General features: G+C 43.9%; 2 protein-coding genes and 3 non-coding genes across 6 annotated transcripts in view; all 5 read left to right on the top strand.

Moving 5' to 3' along the window:
* LOC129833464 (probable mitochondrial glutathione transporter SLC25A39) overlaps positions 1-12,899 on the top strand; it is a 29,389-nt gene extending 16,490 nt beyond the window's left edge. The window contains exons 2-12 of one of the 2 annotated variants that reach the window (XM_055898089.1): positions 1,537-1,642; positions 7,371-7,430; positions 7,988-8,038; positions 9,152-9,261; positions 9,439-9,506; positions 9,703-9,827; positions 10,026-10,199; positions 10,379-10,488; positions 11,164-11,245; positions 11,367-11,447; positions 11,562-12,899. In XM_055898089.1, coding sequence (XP_055754064.1) covers positions 1,546-1,642; positions 7,371-7,430; positions 7,988-8,038; positions 9,152-9,261; positions 9,439-9,506; positions 9,703-9,827; positions 10,026-10,199; positions 10,379-10,488; positions 11,164-11,245; positions 11,367-11,447; positions 11,562-11,680 — 1,077 coding nt within the window. In that variant the 5' untranslated portion in view covers positions 1,537-1,545 and the 3' untranslated portion in view covers positions 11,681-12,899. The remainder of the gene's footprint in view (positions 1-1,536; positions 1,643-7,370; positions 7,431-7,987; positions 8,039-9,151; positions 9,262-9,438; positions 9,507-9,702; positions 9,828-10,025; positions 10,200-10,378; positions 10,489-11,163; positions 11,246-11,366; positions 11,448-11,561) is intronic. The other variant, XM_055898090.1, reaches the window with a different exon arrangement.
* An 84-nt stretch (positions 12,900-12,983) lies between these two features.
* On the top strand, positions 12,984-16,835 carry LOC129833462 (60S ribosomal protein L3). Its single transcript, XM_055898088.1, has 8 exons — positions 12,984-13,089; positions 13,756-13,948; positions 14,233-14,401; positions 14,829-14,964; positions 15,239-15,425; positions 15,619-15,977; positions 16,242-16,361; positions 16,712-16,835. Exons 1-8 carry the CDS (start codon positions 13,087-13,089, stop codon positions 16,754-16,756), a joined length of 1,212 nt encoding a protein of 403 aa, XP_055754063.1. The 5' UTR covers positions 12,984-13,086; the 3' UTR covers positions 16,757-16,835.
* On the top strand, positions 15,030-15,123 carry LOC129834067 (small nucleolar RNA U83B). Its single transcript, XR_008756195.1, has one exon. It is a non-coding gene; the product is annotated as a small nucleolar RNA U83B (small nucleolar RNA).
* LOC129834068 (small nucleolar RNA U83B) lies at positions 15,445-15,534 on the top strand. Its single transcript, XR_008756196.1, has one exon. It is a non-coding gene; the product is annotated as a small nucleolar RNA U83B (small nucleolar RNA).
* On the top strand, positions 16,496-16,626 carry LOC129834066 (small nucleolar RNA SNORA54). The gene has a single exon (XR_008756194.1). It is a non-coding gene; the product is annotated as a small nucleolar RNA SNORA54 (small nucleolar RNA).
* Positions 16,836-19,806: the final 2,971 nt, after the last annotated feature.

Consider the following 19,806-nt stretch of genomic DNA (forward strand, 5'->3'; position numbering starts at 1 on the left):
TATTTATCTATTTTATGGCATACTTCTCGTGGAAGTTGATGAGTAACACCCAGGGACATGGTAAAAATGCCTACATCCACTGAAAAGTGTTCAAAATGCATAAAATTCCCTTTCAAGATCCATATTTTTGAGTTTAAGGTAAAAGGACAGCTGACCTTATATTTAAAGCCTTTTGGAATCCACCTTTTACACAAAATAAGAAGCTATATTTCAGAAAAGGCACCATTGTAGAAATGACCCTGCCATTTATCACACAACACGGGGCAAGATTGATGAAGCACATGGATTAGAAATATTATGCATAATAATCAGATGCATGAGCCATAGAGGAAGTTGTTATCATTTTTACTCTTAACAACTTGCTATAACCAATGCTGTCTTAATTCTGTGAAATGAGCCTAGACAATGTTGTAAATGTAGGAACCAGTTCCTGGCCTGTGTTCATATTTTTGCTGAGGGTCGGGATATGGTGGGATTTGTTTTAGGGTAATCCTGCCACAGTCAGCTGCAGTAGGGGGAGGTGATAGTCAGGGAAATTGGAACGTGATCGTCTGCCAGCAAGCCTGCAGTACGAGACATTCGGCATGGCTTGATAAGTGCTCAGTTCCTCTGCAGTGCACAAACACATTCAGCAACACATTCGATCATATGCTTTAGATGGCTCCCTCTGATCAAAAACTGGGCTAGAAATGTTTATACTACTCTAGAAACGATTAGCCCTTTACAGTACCACTAACATAGCTCTGTAAAGAGAGAGGTAGATGTTCTCTCTTGTTGCTTTCTAGACTCTTTCATTCATAATCTGTCAATTATTAATTTATCTTAGTAAACACATTTGATATCACCCATTTCAATTTGCCATTTGTTATCACCAATTTTCAGTTCACCAGGTTCTAATCCCCCTCGCTGTCTGTATTGAATGTGCGCTTAGTCAATCTTCTGTGGATAGTAGTTTTTATGTCACCAGACGTGCTATTGTATCAGTGAGGTGTTGTGGGGTTTGAAAACTGGGTGTAGTAGCTAGGAGAGGGGAGACATGCACATAACAGATACCTTATCTTAGTGTGTCAAGCTCTCTATTATAACCCCTCCTATCCCACATGAACGAGGCTACTGTACGTCTAGTCACTATCACTTAGAAATAGACTCCTGAATAACAAGCTGTTTGTCATTTGGACTAGTAGTGGCTGTTGGCTATTCAAGGACCCCTAAGACACATGTTTGGATAATATGCAGGAGCCTAGGGTTAGGCTAAGCTCAAGCTTTACAATAGCCATGCTGTTGTCCAGGCAGTGACCAGGCTGGCCGTCTTGCCCTGAGGACATTCTGTATTTTGTCTCAGTAATCAAGCACAGTTTGACAGAGTATAGCCTAGCTCAAAGCAGAGGCACTCCCCAACAGCCTTGTTTATTTCACATATAATGGAATCTGTCAAGCACTAACTAGCCTCTCATTAGAAGAGAAAATTAAAGTAACACTGTGACAAGAACATTTGAGTAGTGTGGTTGATGTTTTCTGTCTCCCTGTCTGTCTCAGGTGGTCAGGATGGGGGAGCGGCCTGTTGTTACCCCCTCAGCTGGGATCACTCCAGTACAGCAGATGCTGGCCTCTGGCACTGGGGCGCTGCTCACATCAGTGTTCGGTAAGATCAATGTCCAATAGAGGGGCACAACAACAAACATGTCCTCTCTCTGCCAATAAATAAATAAACCTACCTAGGGGAATTTAGGGGAACCAGTAAAAGCACAGATTGCAAACACCAAGATGGTGGACTGAACACAGCTATGTAGACCACATCAAGATAAAAACGTAACATTCAAAATCGGTAAATTAGGCTACATATTAGCCCTACACAATCTGGTGGGTAATAACCTTCAATCTGGATAACAACACAAAACAAATCATAAGACTAGAGAAATGTATCAACAAATGTGATGAAAACAAGCAACACCCAAACATGGCAGAGAGTAAGACGGGGGAACCTATTTCAAAACTAAAACGTGACTCTTCTACAGACATAGACGATTTAATATTTTTACCACCGGGAATGGTAAAGCACAAAACCGATCTGTTAAAATCAATAAATGACAAACTGTATACTTGAACTAGTCAGTGTTGGTCAAATTCTTCAACAGGTGATCAGGTCTATAGAATTATCAAACTTATATATATACAGTTGAAGTCAGAAGTTTACAGACCCTTTAGCCAAATGCATTTAAACTCAGTTTCACAATTCTTGACATTTAATCCTTGTAAAAATTCCCTGTTTTAGGTCAGTTAGGATCACCACTTTATTTTAAGAATGTGAAATGTCGGCCTCCCGGGTGGCGCAGTGGTCTAGAGCACTGCATCGCAGTGCTAACTGCGCCACCAGAGTCTCTGGGTTCGCCCCCAGGCTCTGTCGCAGCCGGCCGCGACCGGGAGGTCCGTGGGGCGACGCACAATTGGGCTAGCGTCGTCCGGGTAAGGGAGGGTTTGGCCGGTAGGGATTTCCTTGTCTCATCGCGCTCCAGCGACTCCTGTGGCGGGCTGGGCGCAGTGCGTGCTAACCAAGGGGGCCAGGTGCACGGTGTTTCCTCCGACACATTGGTGCGGCTGGCTTCCGGGTTGGAGGCGCGCTGTGTTAAAGAAGCAGTGCGGCTTGGTTGGGTTGTGCTTCGGAGGACGCATGACTTTCGACCTTCGTCTCTCCCGAGCCCGTACGGGAGTTGTAGCGATGAGACAAGATAGTAATTACTAGCGATTGGATACCACGAAAATTGGGGAGAAAAGGGGATAAAATTTAGAGAGTGAACTCAATCCCATAGAAAATTTGTGGGCAGAACTGAAAAAGTGTCTGTGAGCAAGGATGCCTACAAACCTGACTCAGTTACACCAGCTCTGTCAGGAGGAATTGGCCAAAATTCACCCAACGTATTGTGGGAAGGCTACCTGAAACATTTGACCCAAGTTAAACAATTTAAAGGCAATGCTACCAAATACTAATTGAGTGTATGTAAACTTCTGACCCACTGGGAATGTGATGAAAGAAATAAAAGCTGAAATATATCATTCTCTCTACTATTATTCTGACATTTCACATTCTTAAAATAAAGTGGTGATCCTAAGACGGAATTTTTACTAGGATTAAATGTCAGCAATTGTGGAACTGAGTTTAAATATATATGTATCTCAGCAAAAAAATAAACGTCCCTTTTTCAGGACCCTGTCTTTCAAAGATCATTCTTAAAAATCCAAATAACTTCACTGATCTTCATTCTAAAAGGTTTAAACACTGTTTTCCATGCTTGTTTAATGAACCATAAACAATTAATGAACATGCACCTGTGGAACGGTCGTTAAGATACTAACAGCTTACAGACGGAAGGAAATTAAGGTCACAGTTATGTAAACTTAAGACACTAAAGAGGCCTTTCTACTGACTCTGAAAAACACCAAAAGAACGATGCCCAGGGTCCCTGCTCATCTGCGTGAACGTGCTTTAGGCATGCTTGCCAGCAGCATACCACCCTGCATACCACTACTGGCTTGCTTCTGAAGCTAAGCAGGGTTGGTCCTGGTCAGGCCCTGGATGGGAGACCAGATGCTGCTGGAAGTGGTGTTGGAGGGCCAGTAGGAGGCACTGCCCTGTGTAGGTTGCCGTCTTTCGGATGGGACGTTAAACGGGTGTCCTGACTCTCTGAGGTCATTAAAGATCCCATGGCACTTATCGTAAGAGTAGGGGTGTTAACCCCGGTGTCCTGGCTAAATTCCCAATCTGGCCCTCAAACCATCATGGTCACCTAATAATCCCCAGTTTACAATTGGCTCATTCATCCCCCTCCTCTCCCCTGTAACTATTCCCCAGGTCGTTGCTGCAAATGAGAACGTGTTCTCAGTCAACTTACCTGGTAAAATAACGGTAAAATAAATAAAATAAAATAAAATGCTGCAAGGAGGCATGAGGGCTGCAGATGTGGCCAGGGCAATAAATTGCAATGTCTGTACTGTGAGACGCGTAAGACAGTGCTACAGGGAGACAGGAGGGACAGCTGATTGTCCTCGCAGTGGCAGACCACGTATAACAACACCTGCACAGGATCAGTACATCCGAACATCACACCTGTGGGACTGGTACAGGATGGCAACAACAACTGCCTGAGTTACACCAGGAACCCACAATCCCTCCATCAGTGCTCAGACTGTCTGCAATAGGCTGAGAGAGGCTGGACTGAGGGCTTGTAGGCCTGTTGTAAGGCAGGTCCTCACCAGACATCACTGGCAACAACGTCGCCTATGGGCACAAACTCACCGTCGCTGGACCAGACAGAACTGGCAAAAAGTGGTTTTGTCTCACCAGGGGTGATGGTCGGATTCGTGTTTGTTGCCGAAGGAATGAGCGTTACACCGAGGCCTGTACTCTGGAGCGGGATCGATTTTGGAGTTGGAGGGTCCGTCATGGTCTGGGGCGGTGTGTCACAGCATCATCGGACTGAGCTTGTTGTCATCGCAGGCAATCTCAACGCTGTGCATTACAGGGAAGACATCCTCCCTCATGTGGTACCCTTCCTGCAGGCTCATCCTGACATGACCCTCCAGCATGACAATGCCACCAGCCATACTGCTCGTTCTGTGTGTGATTTCCTGCAAGACAGGAATGTCAGTGTTCTGCGAAGAGCCCAGATCTCAATCCCATTGAGCACGTCTGGGACCTGTTGGATTGGAGGGTGAGGGCTAGGGCCATTCCCCCCCCTAGAAATGTCCGGGAACTTGCAGGTGCCTTGGAGGAAGAGTGGGGTAGCATCTCACAGCAAGAAGTGGCAAATCTGGTACAGTCCACGAGGAGGAGATACACTGCAGTTCTTAATGCAGCTGGTGGCCACACCAGATAATGACTTATTTTTGATTTTGACCCCCCTTTGTCCAGGGACACATTATTTCATTTCTGTTAGTTACATGTCTGTGGAACTTGTTCAGTTTGTCTCAGTTGTTGAATCTTTTGTTCATACACATATTTACATATGTTAAGTTTGCTGAAAATAAACGCAGTTGACAGTGAGAGGACGGTTCTTTTTTTGCTGAGTTTATATATACACATACACACACACTACCGTTCAAAAGTTTGGGGTCACTTAGAAATGTTCTTGTTTTTGAAAGAAAAGCACATTTTTTTGTCCATTTAAAATAACATCAAATTGATCAGAAATACAGTGTAGACATTAATGTTGTCAATGACTATTGTAGCTGGAAACGGCAGATTTATTTATAGAATATCTCCATAGGAACACAGAGGCCCATTGTCAGCAACCATCACTTCTGTGTTCCTATGGCACGTTCTGTTAGCTAATCCAAGTTTTTCATTTTAAAAGGCTAATTGATCATTAGAAAACCCTTTTGCAATTATGATAACTGTTGTTCTGATTTAAAGAAGCAATAAAACTGGCCTTTCGACTAGTTTAGTATCTGGAGCAGCAGCATTTGTGGGTTCGATTACAGGCTAGAATGTCCAGAAACAAAGACCATTCTTCTAAAACTCGTCAGCCTTCATTTCTCAGAACAAGAATAGACTATTCCATGCGAGAAATTGCCAAGAAACTGAAGTTCTCATACAATGCTGTGTTCTGCTCCGTTCACAGAACAGAACAAACTGTCTCTAACCAGAACAGAAAGATGAGTAGGAGGCCCCGATGCACAACTGAGCAAGAGGACAAGTACATTAGTGTCTAGTTTGAGGAACAGAAGCCTCACAAGTCCTCAACTGGCAGCTTCATTAAATAGTGCCTGTAAAACACCCGTCTCAATGTCAACAGTGATGAGGCGACTCCAGAATGCTGGCCTTCATGAATGTCTCGTATGCTGTGTGATGGCACGAACAAATTAATGATTGATTGATGCAGTAGCCTATATAACTATTGAAATATAGGCCTAAGAAAGTTACAGTACACAGGATGTGGTCTTAGGCCTACAGCTCGATGGTGGTTATACAAGGCTGCTATTCTAAGCCTACTAATTATGTCATTACTAATTATTATAATGATGATCATAATAATAGTAATGATAACAATAAGGGGATCCAGAAATAGGAGGGTTATTATTATAAATAAAAATAATCGGACAATTTTGAACAGTGTAAACAACACTAAATAATACCAGAGAAGTCTGATTTAATCAACGATAGTCAGTGTAAAAAAAGGGTAAAGGTTACAAGACTGTGTACATATCTGGCTGTGTTGGCAAAATCACTACATATCGCACCTAGCGAGGAGAGGCTGCCTGTTGTCACAGTTCCAAGGCCAGTCAGAAACGTCCAGCTAACCCTACGCCAATGACGCCGGTGAATCTGAAAATTGATGTTGGGTCCGTTTTAAGTAGCAATGATATCCTTTTCCACAGTCTTACGACAGATTTCACAAACCAGTCATGACTGTTCAACAACAAAAAATGTATGTTTCTTTCCAGCAAATTATAACTATTGTAGCAAAGGAGTTTTGAAGTTGAGGGTGCAGTATTTCTGAAGTTTGGCAATGAGGACAAAAACTAGCATAGTTCAGTAGCCAGCTAGTTTAGCCAGGGAAAATAAGCTTGGACCTAGTGTGCATGTGCACCAGGCAAATTCAGGAGACAGATTATAGATTTTATGCCCTGATATCAGGAGCTGGTGGCGAAAAGTGAGATTAAACAATTCAGAGACTGAAACAAATAAATCAGATGACAAATATTTAGGGAGAGTGAATCGATATACAGTACTGAAATCAGCTGTAACTGTCAATTGTAACAAAGCAATATTAGATACTGTCTCTACCGAATTAGCTAGCTTGTTGACCACACTGATTTTCATCAGGTTACGGGCAGGATTACAATTCATGATATCAAGACTTGATCTGCACTCTTTTAGCTGTTGAAAAATAAAACGTTTGTAAAAAGTATTTGTATAAAAATGATTAAATGTTATTAAATATGTACAGAATTTACATGAGATCTCTGCCTAGCCTGCCACTAGGTGCCATGGCAACTGTAGAACTAGGATGAAATGTTCCATCATGGGTGACCAAGGCCTCCACGACAACACAGGAGTCTGCCACAACTGCATCAGAGGCTGTCACTGGTTCAGTTTGTGTGTCAGTCTGTGTCCATCTGAGCTCCAGTCTGGTTGTTGAGGTCTGGCTAGTCTGACCAGACTCTAAAGCCTGCGGAACAAGTGTCCAAGCCTTGTGTGTAGGAACCCCCCCCACCACAGATTTTTTTCAGAGAAGACACCGTTTTTGTAGAACACTATTCCATTTTCCCAGATAAACACACGCTCACACTCGTGTATGCACATGTTCCTCATTGACGAGACCCATGATGGGTGTAAATAGATCAGTATAATTGAATCTGTCTCTCTTTCACAGTCACACCACTGGACGTGGTGAAGATAAGGCTGCAGGCCCAGCAAACACCATTCTATCAAGGTAGAACACAAACAGATAACATTCACTGCTTATACGATGAGCCTGCTTATTGCTTCTTACCATTGCGGGATAGCGTAAGTATTAGATGTTTATGTCCCCACTCCCCACCCCTGAACTGGGGAGGCAGGTAGCCTAGTGGTTAGCGCATTGGGCCAGTAACCGAAAGGTTGCTAGATCGAATCACCGAGCTGACGTGGTACAAATCTGTTGTTCTGCCCCTGAACAAGGCAGTTAACCCACTGTTCCTAGGCTGTCATTGTAAATAAGAATTTATTCTTAACTGACTTGCCTAGTTAAATAAAAATATATATAAATTTTATTTTAAAAAACCCTCAACTGCACTGTCATCACTTTCCCTGTGAGAGACTACATTCAGCCTCTTGCCCATCTGCTCCCTAAGCCTAAATAATAGAATAGGGGTTGAGGTTAAGGGGGTTTAGAAGTCCTACAGGCTACATTTAGTGGAATCATGCTTTAGCTTTTCTCTGCTCAAATGCTTATTTTGTGTGTCTTGTCCTCTTTCATTGTCTCTCTCTCTCTCTTTGCTTGGTTCATAGCTTTAGCTGCTGACTCTGCTTCATGGAGTGGTGTAATCCGCCCCTCCAAATGTGAGTATAGCCCGCCGGCGCCGCTCGCTGCATGCCCAGACTTTGCCCAGTCTGACTGACTACATGTGCCTATCTGGCACTGCTCTGCCAATATGACCTAACAAACTGGGTTTCCTGGGAAAACAAAACGAATGCACTTTAATCATAGTCTGAGCAAATTGATTTTGAAATCTTTGGCAATTATATGTAACTTCATACTCTTCCTCAGTGCGCCCTCATACTCTTCCTCAGTGCACCCTCATACTCTCAGCTGAATGATTATATGGCTACAGCCTTGGCGCTCTCTCTCTATCTCTCCACTCAGATACACCATGACTCACTCTGAACATTTTATAAAGAAAACTAAGGAAAATTTGCCCAGATAGTGTAACCAGCTAGTTAGTATTAGCATATTAAACTTCACAACGAAATTATGTAGTAACAATGAGTGCTTTCTGGTACGTGAAAGAATTCAACATGATTCATAGCTACCGGGTAGCAAATTGTGCCTTGCGGTACTTGTGTTTATGAATCTCAAAGAAACAAACAAGTAGTTCATAGGTTATACTGTATAACACCCATTTTACTAGGGCATTTTCTATTACTAGAGGAGCTCGTTTGTTTGTTTATAGATTTCTCCTCAAATCCTTTGCCTTGGCTTGACCATTTGCCAATACCTAAAATAAGGCAAACACTAGTAGTCCAGAGCAGGCCTTAGCTAGAGCAGCCTTGGTGTTATCTTCCCCAGTGTGTCTGACCGGTCATTGCCATTACCTCTGTTATTAATAGCTTATCTAACCTCTGTCATGGACACCCTCACATCAATATAAGTTAAACTATTGACTGAAAAACAAACTGTTAAAGTATTTTTTTTTTTACCAATGTCATTATTTTATAGAACTATTGAATATCCATTCATTTGACATAGAACTAGAAGCTATAGATCAAATGGACATACTGTAATTACACATGAATGTGTGCCCTACAGAGATGCCAACGTTTGGCATTACTCCCAGTATGTTCACATTTACCTATTTTATAGTCTAGGTAGAAGTAGAGCTTCATGTCTCATACAGTAACGTATTAACCAGTATGGTTATGTTTTGGTGACCCTGTTCTTGTGTTTTGTCTCAGGGAAGTGCTTCCTGTATTGTAATGGCCTGATGGATCACATCTATGTGTGTCAGTATGGGGCCAGCTGCACCAGCTGGTACAAAACACCAACCCACTTCAGTGGCACCCTGGTAAGAGACTCAGAACCCTCTTATTCGCTCCCACCAACACAGCACAACATCACCTGGCTTGACATAGTTAAAGCACTGGATGGGGAACGGCTTGTCTTTTGAAGTCCCAAATGTTTGTATTTTTTTGGAACTCCACAGTTCCCAAGGACAAACACGGTGTGGTGTTTTTTTTCTCAGGACGCTTTTGTGAAGATCACGCGCAACGAGGGGGTCAGGTCTCTGTGGAGCGGGCTGCCTCCCACACTGTGAGTCACTGGAGTATTTCAAGTACATGTATTTGTAATAAAGAACGGTAACAAGAGCGATCAGTCCTTGATTGTATAAAATCGAAAACTCAGAACTGTGACTTCATGGTTTCAATTTCAGTGTGTTGTTTTGCACCTAATCATGTAACAGCTTGCAGAGCTTTGAGATTGACAGTCTCTTGCTGTTTGTGTACAGGGTGATGGCGGTGCCTGCCACGGTCATCTACTTCACCTGCTATGACCAGCTCAGAGACTTATTGCGCTATGGCATGGGGTTCCAAGGCAACTACATCCCCCTGGTGGCAGGGGGTCTCGCTAGACGTAAGTGGACTAAATGGGACGGTGGTTCACAATGTCTTGAAGTTGATTAAGTCTTGATTATGATACAGTTCAGTTGTCACACACCACACTAAGAATGTAGATGTATAATAATGCCATTATTACATTGTTCCCTTCTGTAACATATTGTGTTTGTTGCTGCCCCTCTTCCGTTGACTCCCCCGTGTCTGTGTTCTCCAGTGGGAGCAGTGAGTGTGATCAGCCCATTAGAGCTGGTGCGTACCAAGATGCAGTCCCAGAAGCTGACCTACAGCGAGCTGAGGGTGTGTATCCGCTCTAGTGTTGCCCAGGATGGCTGGCTGTCCCTGTGGAGGGGTTGGGGACCCACCGTCCTACGAGACGTCCCCTTCTCAGGTGAGACGTTATGTCACTAATCATCTATCTGTCACTGCTAGGGCTTAGTTGGACTGGTTGATAGAAGTTGGGGGTTACATAATGAAGACCGCCTGTGTGGGTGAATAATAAATACTATCTTCGGTGTGATTAATGTTTCTCAGTGACTTTTCAACCTGACTGTTTTTCTGTGTGTGCAGCCCTGTACTGGTTCAACTATGAGCTGGTGAAGGCCCAACTGTGTGATCAATACGATGTGTCTCAGGCCACCTTCTCCATCAGCTTCACAGCAGGGGCCTTCTCTGGAGCTGTGAGTATCTCATTAATACATCTACTGGGAATTTACAATGTAAAGCAGATGTCTTCTATTAGATTTCATGAAGAAGATGATGGATGGTTTGTACATTGCAAGGTGTATACAGTTAAATAGTCAAACTCTTTTTTTCCGCTCCTATTCTTTTCAGTTTACTGTGAGGCAGAGGTGTGTTTTATTATAGGTAGATCATTGACAAATATGGATAAGATTTCAGTGTGCTATCTCTCACCAGGAAAGGAAAGCCAGTTGTAACACAGATGTTATTTGTATTTATGACAGAAAGAGGCCATGATAAATAAAACCAAAGGCCTCTCCCTGCTGAAAACAGGCCTATGTTTTTTTTGGAGAGATTCTCTCGTATGTGAGAGAAGTGGACACACTTACTTAGCCTAGATCTGTAGTAAAACAGGAAGTTCCCTGTCAAATCTTGACAGTTCTACAGTCCTCTCATGAGTTATTATAAGGGTTGAGTTGACACCAGAAAAAAAATAGAGAATTGCTGTGTCATTGTGACAACCATTAGACTGTTGATAATTGATAATTGATAACCTGTTTTTAGTGTTTCACCTGTCTAGTTACATAACGTACTGCTGATCAATAGATCAGGGGGTAAATTATGTTGATTTCACTGGGTATTGCTTAGAGAGTGTGTCTTGTCTTCTGTCCCAGGTGGCTGCCATCATGACCCTACCTTTTGACGTGGTGAAGACGCGAAGACAGATCCAACTGGGAGAGATGGAGACACTGGGAGGTGTGTATTTACAGGGTCTTATGTACCCATATGGCCATTCACGTCTGAAATTGTATTTTATCCTCTCTGATAGAACGTAGGATTGCCCACTAAATCTCTGTCTTTCTCCCCTTCCTCCTAGTCACTATGAAGAATCCCACATCCACATGGCATATTATGAGGGGAATTTGGGCTGAATCGGGATACAGGGGGCTCTTTGCAGGTAAGTCCAAAACGATATATAAAAATTATATATTTGCAATGCCTGCAGCGCTGGTATAGTAAGCAGCCTGAATGGAGGACTAAATCAGGTAAATTGTCTCTTTATCCCCCTCAGGTTTCCTACCCAGGGTGATCAAAGTGGCCCCAGCCTGTGCTGTCATGATCAGCACCTATGAGTTTGGGAAGATCTTCTTCCAGAAGATGAACCTTGACCGGGAGCAACAGGCCTGCTGAGGGGCTGTGTGTGTGGAGAAGCAGGGTTGGCTGCCTTCTTCTGGGGCAGAATGGGAAGAGACTATTAGCAGCTGCCAATGCACTGCAAGCTGTGCAAGACTGCTCCTGGTTAAGACTTTGCACCTAGAAACCTGAGCTTCAAATCACCCTGGAGGAGTCTCTCTCTCTCAATTCAGACAAAAGCAAAGACATGAGGAATGGGCTTTTTTTGTCTGTTTTCTATCCCTTTCTATTGGCCCACAGGGAGGCTACTTCTACAACTGTGAACACTGTCATACGTGTATCCATGAATGTGTCCATTAGTTAAATTCAGAACTGTGGGGGAATGGCCCTGTGACCTAAGGCTTATTCAGACTTTAGCATGCTTTCCTTGCACGCTAAAAGGTGTTCATCTTTGCTAGTACAGCCCCCTGCTGTTCATACCTGGGAGAACACTTCTAACAACAACCATAAAAAAAACTGCATGCAAAGTAATCCATTCAATCAAGACCTTCCCTTCAACTACTAGCCCAGACCAAATGCATGGCTGAGCTGGGATGAGTGGATATTCTTAATGTAGCATTCTCATATTGATTTGTCATCTGACCAATGGTAGCCTACTATTCAATGTCCATTTTTGTGATGGGAATAAATACAATACTTATGTGAGTTACCATGGCTCATTCCCCTAGGATGAGAACTGGGTTTTATGAGTTAATTTGGTACATGTTATTCAATCAAATTAAATAATTCAGACAAAACAGCTGACAAATTGTTTATGCTATCTAAAAGGGGTTGACATATTTTTTTTTTTTTTACATGATTGAATGTATGCAGGTGTTCTGTTGATCCATTTCAGAAGTCAATATAGTTTTTTGAAGAAGGTTCATTTGAATTTTTTTCAGCATTTCAGAAAGATCTGGAGTTCTAACTAGGCTACTGAACTGAGTTGTTGCCTTGATCTTAAATTTGTGTGTTTATTATTTCTTGTGTACCTTACATGGATGTATAGAATGTTTTATATGCTGTGACTGGTTTTACAAGTTTTTTTTATTCAGTCAGAGGGATACAGATCATCTAACAGAATGCCTAATTGGATTCAAAGACATTTAAAAAAATTAAATAATAATAATCAACTTTATTTAACCAGGTAGACTAGTTGAGAACAAGTTGAGATGGACAGTTGTAAAACATTGAGATGGACAGTTGTAAAATAAAAAAGGTGTTGCACCAATCACAATAGCTTTTGCCTTATCTATTACCTGATGCATTTCTGTTACACTAGAATTCTAGATTTTGAGTAAGCGTTTATACAGCCGGAAGACGAAGCTGGTTGGCGACGTTAATCACGTGACGAGTCACGGCCTTGTATAAATACCAAACATCCCCCTTACAAAGGCCTCTTTTTCAATCGGCTCTGAGACAAAATGGTGAGTTCGTCTTTCTTATTTGAGACTTGCGGTTTCAATCCGTTTTGCATCTTCGCAATCCTTATGTTTACCCCTCTAAGTCAATAGGTAAGATGTGTCTATATGTAATTAATACAGTTGTATGATGTTAGACCTTAACATGGTCTTAGATTATTACAGAACGAATGTATGCAGTAATCGTTGGCATACTGGTAGTTTAAAATGGCTGATACACTGAGGCCTAGCATGCTTCGTTACTCAAATACAATTTAAATAAACATTTTGTAACGTTAGTTCACAATCAAACGTGTTTAAAACTGACAACGTACTAGTTAAGTTTCTACGGTTAACGGGCTTTACCTTATGAGGCCTGACACCCATTAGCCCGCCCAACAGTAGTTAGTCGAGTTCCTCCGAACCTCTAACGACTAACGTTACACATGTTTATTCCAAGACGATGTTTACATCGTCAGTTGGGATTTATTGAGGTTGCTACTCCGGTTATTGATTAACCTACTTATAGGTACAAATCATTGAATATGGGTGACGATTCCCTCGACGGGCTGACAGAATGGTTGGCCTCGTGCTGTTCCTGTTCAATGTCGAGTTCTGACGAACTGACTCGCGTGCGTTCATATCGTTTTGTATACCTCATGGACAATGTGCTGAATTGCGTTGTCTTCACAGTCCCACCGTAAATTTTCGGCTCCACGCCACGGATCCCTGGGCTTCCTGCCCCGTAAGAGGAGCAGACGTCACCGTGGTAAGGTGAAGAGTTTCCCCAAGGATGACCCCAGCAAGCCAGTCCACTTGACTGCCTTCCTTGGCTACAAGGCTGGCATGACTCACATCGTGCGTGAAGTCGACAGACCTGGCTCAAGTGAGTATTTGGCTTCATTCTGTTTTGTTAGTTTAATTGACCTTGTGAATATTGCTCAGGGATTTGTGAATACATAAACGAACCATATTAGTTTTCGTCTTGCATTACTGTTTGTCATTTTTTCTGCCTATGATGATCCCCTCGACGGGCGGACATATTGGGTCAAACCCTTGATGAATGTCGAGCACTGAGCGCAGCCAATGAGCATTGACATTTTGCAATTTAAGTCTACTGTGGAACTCCTGTATTCCCAACGTTTATACCTGACTACTATTTTCCTACAGAGGTGAACAAGAAGGAAGTGGTTGAGGCTGTGACTATTGTGGAGACGCCTCCCATGGTTGTGGTGGGTGTTGTGGGATATGTCGAGACCCCCCGTGGCCTGCGTTCCTTCAAGACTATCTTCGCTGAGCACATCAGTGATGAGTGCAAGCGTCGTTTCTACAGGAACTGGTGAGTCAATATACACATGAAAAAGTAATAGACATTTACACAAACATTTTGACTATTGGTTGAATATAGTGTATAATTACGTTTAAATATGAGCTTTGAGGCATGTTGCTCGACGTATAAAACATGTCGTGTTTTTGTGAGTGAGTCTAAACATCCGGTGCCCCCCCCCCCCCCGGTGGCAGCTCCGCTCGGGTGCCTCGTGGCCTGATGAGCTCCAGGCTCCTCTGGCCGGTGGAAAGTGCTTCTTAGAAACCGCGCCATGAGCCGAAACCCCTTCTGAAGCTGTAACTGCCCCCTTCGCCCCTGTGAAGGCTGGGTGAGCAGCTGAGTGCAGTGTTCTTCCGCTGGCCCCCTGGGGTTATGAAGGACCTGTGCCAACCCGTTTGCCTCTTCTTCCCTACCCTCCGGTCACGCTGCATGATCTCAGGTACAAGTCCAAGAAGAAGGCCTTCACAAAGTACTGCAAGAAGTGGCAGGATGACGAGGGCAAGAAGCAGCTGGAGAAGGACTTCGCCTCCATGAAGAAGTACTGCCAGGTCGTCCGCATCATCGCCCACACTCAGGTGAGTCTGAGCAGGATGGAATACGCTCCCTGCAATGCCCCATAGTTTTAATGAATCAGATCTCCCTTTGTCTGTGATGAGACCACGGAACACTGCGTCAGGCATGACGTCCGACACGCATGAGGAAACATTCCATGCTGCCTTCCTTCTGAGACAATGTCCCTTGTATCACATTTTAACCCAATTTTGGGATGAATACATAGTGTTTGTACTAGCTATACTGGTCCTTGTCCCAGGACTAGCAGGCTCACCTGCCTCTCTCCTCCCCCTCCAGATGAGGCTGCTGCCCCTGAAGCAGAAGAAGTCCCACTTGATGGAGGTGCAGCTCAATGGAGGCTCCATCTCTGACAAGGTGGACTGGGCCCGTGAGAAGCTGGAGCAGTCTATCCCCATCACCAACGTCTTCACCCAGGATGAGATGATCGACGTCATCGGTGTCACAAAGGGTCACGGATACAAGGGTATGTGTCTTAAGGGCTTTGTGTCTGTGAGACCACAGAACACTGCGTCAGGCATTGCGTCCGACACGCATGAGGATATATTCCATGCTGCCTTCCTTCTGAGACCACAACCCACTAATGACCATGTAGTTAACCAAGCTTCAGTTATTCATGCCAAGTCCTCAGGTACTAAACATTGAAATGTCCCCTTTAGGTGTCACCAGCCGTTGGCACACAAAGAAGCTCCCCCGTAAGACCCATCGTGGTCTGCGTAAGGTGGCCTGTATCGGTGCCTGGCATCCCTCCCGTGTGGCCTTCTCTGTGGCCCGCGCTGGTCAGAAGGGTTACCACCACCGCACAGAGATCAACAAAAAGATCTACAAGATCGGCCAGGGCTACCACACCAAGGACGGCAAGCTGGTGAAGAACAACGCTGCCACTGAGTACGATCTGTCCAACAAGAGCATCACCCCTTTGGGTGGCTTCGTCCACTACGGAGAGGTGACCAATGACTTTGTCATGCTGAAGGGCTGCACTATTGGAGTCAAGAAGAGGGTGCTAACCCTGCGTAAGGTGAGGAAAGGGGCAATTCCATCTTATACATGCTTATTCCAATGCATTGGCATTTAGGTACATATTAAATATGGGTAGTTCCCTCCCTGGGCTGAACGAATGGCGGTGTGCTGTCCCTGTTGCATGTAGAGTTCTGACGTGTACTGACGCTAGGGCATTAGTTTCATACCAGATGGACAATGCGCTAAATATTGTTGTCCTGTATGGCCAGTTAAAGGAATGCATCACGGATTTTCAAAAATATATATATTCTTCTGTTTTCAGTCTCTGTTGGTGCAGTCGAGCCGTCGTGCCACGGAGAAGATCGACCTCAAGTTCATCGACACCACCTCCAAGTTTGGCCACGGCCGCTTCCAGACATTGGAGGAAAAGAAGGCGTTCATGGTGTGTTCAGTTTCCATGACATTTACTTGTCTCTTCCCTTGTTTTCACTGTTTCACAAGTCCCCTGGATCAATGTAGTGGACCCACCCTAGTTCACATACAACTGGCATTGCAGCACAGTCCCCTATGCCCATAGTGCACTTATCGTAACCTGGTTCACTCTTGGTATGAATTTGGGTTCCATTCAGGTGCTAGATCAAACTTCAGTGAGGCAGGGGAGCGGCATCATTTTTTTGCTGTTCCCTGTTCACTCTCTGGGAACATCACCCCTGGAGCCACAGATGGCGTAGAGGTTGCTTATTAAACTCTCTATATGCATTGTCACTGACCACTTGTCCTTTCTGTCTACAGGGACCACTCAAGAAGGACCGCATTGCCAAGGAAGAGACCGCCTAAATGCCATGTCCTCTAGCTCTGTCTGGTGGTATGAGTACTGCACTGCGGAGTTGTTTAATAATAAAACAAGCGAAAACTCCTTTCTCGTTTCTTATGATATGCATCTCAAACTTTAATCTGAGGCGATGCAAGGCCTAAAAGGGCCCAGCAAATTGAGTTTTTGTATCGGTCAATGCGTGAATTTGTTCAACCAAAAAATGGAATGCTTATTTGCTGCATGTGGCTTGATCAAATTAAGTTGAGTGACCTGATAAGTAGGACAGTTGACCACCCAGCAGCTTTCGGGCGGAAATTCGACCTGCTTATTATTTTGTGACAACGTTGTGTAGATACTGTTTGTACCACCTAAATCGCTGTGATATTGTCTGACACTGGTGTACAAAGACTCAAACTGAATGGATGCATAGAAATGGGGCACAGAACAGAGCTACCCCTTAGAGGCACTCAAATGTGAGTTAGACTTGCTTTTGTGTGAATTTGGTCACGTTGCCCAAGAAGTTAAATAATGCAGTTTAAAATGAAGTCAAATGTTCATGATTTTTATACAGCCAATTTTGGCTGTGCATACTGCCTGTTGATGACCAGCCCTAATGGGCAAGAATGGTTCCACATCTTGCCACCAATTTGAAGACCTTTTCAGTGTTTGTCCCCTGGAGTTAGTACCTTGTCACAGAGGGGGTAATCTGTGCTTTAATGCACAAGCTATTCATGGGCTCTATATGCGGTTGCACCTGTTGGCAGTAAACTTGTAACGGTCAACATGGCTCATGAAATAAGCAGACTTCAAATGCACTGCTTGCCTGTAGTTCAGTGTAGCGGTTGCCTACCTTGGGGTAGCTGAAGGCTGATGCATTGTGCAGTACTGGTGCCCTTGTACCGCTGCCTGTCAGCATATTGGAAAGCTGCAGATGACAGCTCAGTGAATAATGAAAACAGCAGATGTGGGTAATTAGTGCAATTCAAGGCTAATAGATGGGTTGTGAATCTCATGACTACCTGCATAGTTACACGGCAAGATGTACGTATTGTATAAATGCTCTGCTAAAACCATTTTTGTGCTTTGAGTGTATAATGGGGATTTGGTCAGGGTAACAGATCCTGGCGCTTATTCCATCAACACTGAGAAAGTGCCAGGGCTGATGTGATATGGCCCACAGCTGCAGGCTGCCCAGATCTTCAAGGGAAAGAACACAGCAGTCCAGAGCACTGATCAGGATGATGGTATGTCTGTAGATGATAAAGTACGTGTCACTTTTAGACCATTATTGATTTACATGAATGTGAAAGTATACAGCCGCATGTCTTTTTAAATGCAAGTCATCAAGTCATTTTCCATTCAGCCAACAGTGGCTATACACTAAGTGTACAAAACATTAAGAACACCTTTCTAATGAGTTGCCCTCAACAGCCTCAATTTGTTGGGTCATGGTCCATGTTGACTCCTGTGCTTCCCACACATGTCAATTTTTTTTTATTTAACTAGGAAAGTCCGTTAATAGCCAATTCTTATTTACAATGGCGGCATACCAAAAGGCCTGTGTGGACGGGCTGGGATTAAAAATATAAAAGAGAAATATAGGACAGAACACATCACGACAAGAGAGACACTACATCAAGAAAGACCCAAGACAACATGGCAGCAACACAACATAGTACAAATATTATTGGGCACAGACAACAGCACAAAGGGCAAGAAGGTAGAGATAACAATACATCACGCGAAGCAGCCACAACTGTCAGAAATAGTGTCCATGATTGAGTCTTTGAATGAAGAGATGGAGATTAAACGGTCCAGTTTGAGTGTTGCAGCTCGTTCCAGTTGCTAGCTGCAGCCAACTGAAAAGACAACCAACCCAGGAATGTTTCTGCTTGTGGCAACTGTAGCACAATGTCACTGGCGGAATGGGTGTTGTATGTGGAGGATGAGGGCTGCAGTAGATACCTCGGATAGGGGGCCGTGAGGCCTAAGAGGGTTTTGTAAATAAGCATCAACCAGTGGGTCTTGCGACGGGTGTACAGAGATGACCCGTTTACAGAGAATAGAGTGTCCTATAAGGAGCATTGGTGGCAATTCTGATGGCCGAATGGTAAAGAACATCTAGCCGCTCGAGAGCACCCTTACCTGCCGATCTATAAATTACGTCTCCGTAATCTAGCATGGGTAGGATGGTCATCTGAATCAGGGTTCGTTTGGCAGCTGAGGTGAAAGAGGAGCGATTACGATAGAGGAATAGAGGCACCGTCTAGCCATACTCCCAAGTACTTGTATGAGGTGACTACTTCAAGCTCTAAACCCTCAGAGGTAGTAATCACACAGGTGAGGAGAGGGGCATTCTTACCAAACTAGATGACCTTTGTTTTGGAGATGTTCAGAACAAAGTAAAGGGCAGAGAAACTTGTTGGACACTAAGAAAGCTTTGTTGTACAGCGTTTAACACAACATCTGGAGAGGGGCCACTGTATCATCTGTATATAAATGGATGAGAGAGCTTCCTATTGGCTGAGCTATGTTGTTGATGTAAATTTAGAAGAGAGTGGGGCCTAGGATCAAGCCTTGGGGTACTCCCTTGGTGACAGGCAGTGGCTGAGAGAGTAGATGTTCTGACTTTATACACTGCACTGTTTGAGAGAGGTAGTTAGCAAACCAGGCCACAGACCCCTCAGAGACACCAATAGTCCTTAGCCGGCCCACAAGAATGGAATGGTCTACCGTATCAAAAGCTTTGGCCAAGTCAATAAAAATAGCAGCACAACGTTGCTTAGAATCAAGGGCAATGGTGACATTATTTAGGACCTTTAAGGTTGCAGTGACACATCCATAACCTGAGCGGAAACCAGATTGCATACCAGAGAGAATACTATAAACATCAAGAAAGCCAGTCAGTTGATTATTGACAGGTTTATCCAACAGTTGGCTGGAAGTCCATTGGGTGGTGGACCGTTCCTGATACACACAGGAAACTGTTGAACATGTAAAAACCCAGCAGCATTGCAGTTTTTGACACAAATTGGTGTGCCTGGCACATACTACCATACCCTGTTCAAAGGCA

The sequence above is a fragment of the Salvelinus fontinalis genome, chromosome 34 (genome assembly GCF_029448725.1).
Source record: "Salvelinus fontinalis isolate EN_2023a chromosome 34, ASM2944872v1, whole genome shotgun sequence".
In the NCBI taxonomy this organism is placed as follows: domain Eukaryota; kingdom Metazoa; phylum Chordata; class Actinopteri; order Salmoniformes; family Salmonidae; genus Salvelinus; species Salvelinus fontinalis.